This window comes from Oncorhynchus nerka, linkage group LG1, assembly GCF_034236695.1.
Source record: "Oncorhynchus nerka isolate Pitt River linkage group LG1, Oner_Uvic_2.0, whole genome shotgun sequence".
NCBI classification, from domain to species: Eukaryota; Metazoa; Chordata; class Actinopteri; order Salmoniformes; family Salmonidae; genus Oncorhynchus; species Oncorhynchus nerka.
Genome location: NC_088396.1, coordinates 50,664,591 through 50,665,893, shown reverse-complemented (window position 1 = coordinate 50,665,893; position 1,303 = coordinate 50,664,591). Strand labels below are relative to the sequence as shown.

At 41.7% G+C, this 1,303-nt stretch overlaps 1 protein-coding gene across 1 annotated transcript in view; it reads right to left on the bottom strand.

Annotated features, from left to right (window-relative positions):
- LOC115127792 (protein FAM124A) overlaps window positions 1-905 on the bottom strand; it is a 103,965-nt gene extending 103,060 nt beyond the window's left edge. The window contains exon 1 of the mRNA XM_065019592.1: window positions 666-905. Within this exon, the coding sequence (XP_064875664.1) occupies window positions 666-739 (74 nt within the window). The 5' untranslated portion in view covers window positions 740-905. The remainder of the gene's footprint in view (window positions 1-665) is intronic.
- Between the last annotated feature and the right edge of the window lie 398 nt (window positions 906-1,303).

Genomic DNA, 1,303 nt, shown 5'->3' with positions numbered 1-1,303 from the left:
CACTAGGCTACACACACACACACACACACACACACACTAGCCTACACACCAAAGTTATCAGCAACATACCAAACCATGGAGCATCTTTGCTTAATAGCTGAAAACAAAACAATGAACAACACATGTATATTTTGACGTTTGGATTAATATAGCATTGGCAGCATCATTAGGCTACAATTCATCAACATTAGATTTGTGTCAAAGGAACACGTTACAATCTGTTCTTAATTAAAGATAGTCATTAGTTCCACATTGCCAGCTACTTTCCACAAAAGCATTAGGGTTTTAAATCTCCCGTGGCAGATGTCCTAGTGCTTAGTGCCAAGCAGCATATGGATGGGTGAACAACGAGCCGAGGAACTTTTCCAAACTCAATTAAGTTTTCCCGGCCCCCATACAACCAAAACATTCTGCAGCCTTCACCCTCCTCCTCCTCCTCCTCCTCCTGCTGTAATCTGTCAAACCAAATTAATGAGCTTTGTGAGACTTGACGATTGGATCAAGTGACTTGACTCTCGTCTACAGGTCTGTGGCATAATTAAAGTCTCACTAAACATTGGAATAACATGTCGATACAGTAGGCTAAACCGTAAGAGAAAGATGTAAGTGCTTTTCAAGACGTGGAGAAGTAAGTTCCTCAACCAACTAAACACCAAAAAACTCACCCTCCAGTCTCTGCTCCTGAATCCACGCAGTCATCTTCTGTTAAATTCTTCTCCATCTCAAAGGATAACAACATATTTAGTTTGCATTATTTCTCAATTTTTCAGAAACCTTTGTTGGAGCGCGGCTCTAAACAACCTTCTTCGACGTTAAAAGAAGAGAGGGAACAGAAGAGGCAAGAAGAGACGCGAACCTCTACCTCTCTCTCGCAGCCCTGCAGAACATTCTCCTGATCGCTCCAGCAGCAACAGGCTGGCTCCCCACTGCGTCATCATCCGTGTTCATTTAGCAAAATGGTTGTCTTTGTCGCCAGCATGTGGTACTACCAGGTACTATCGTACCTACTCTGATAAAATGATACAAAGTACAGTATTATTGAAGTTGTCGTGAAATGAGAATTACACCATTACACATTTAAAAGCAGTTGGACAGTTTGATGAAAAAGCTTTAAATAAAGGTTCAAATGTAATGTCACATGATTTTGCACTAAACACAGAGTCCCAATGATGTACACTAGTACAGTGATATTGGAGAATGTGTGGGGTTCTTTGGCTGTCCCCAATGGAGAATCCTTTGAAGAACCCCTTTGGGTTCCATGTAGAACCCTTTCCACAAAGAGTTCTAAATGGAGCCCAAAAGG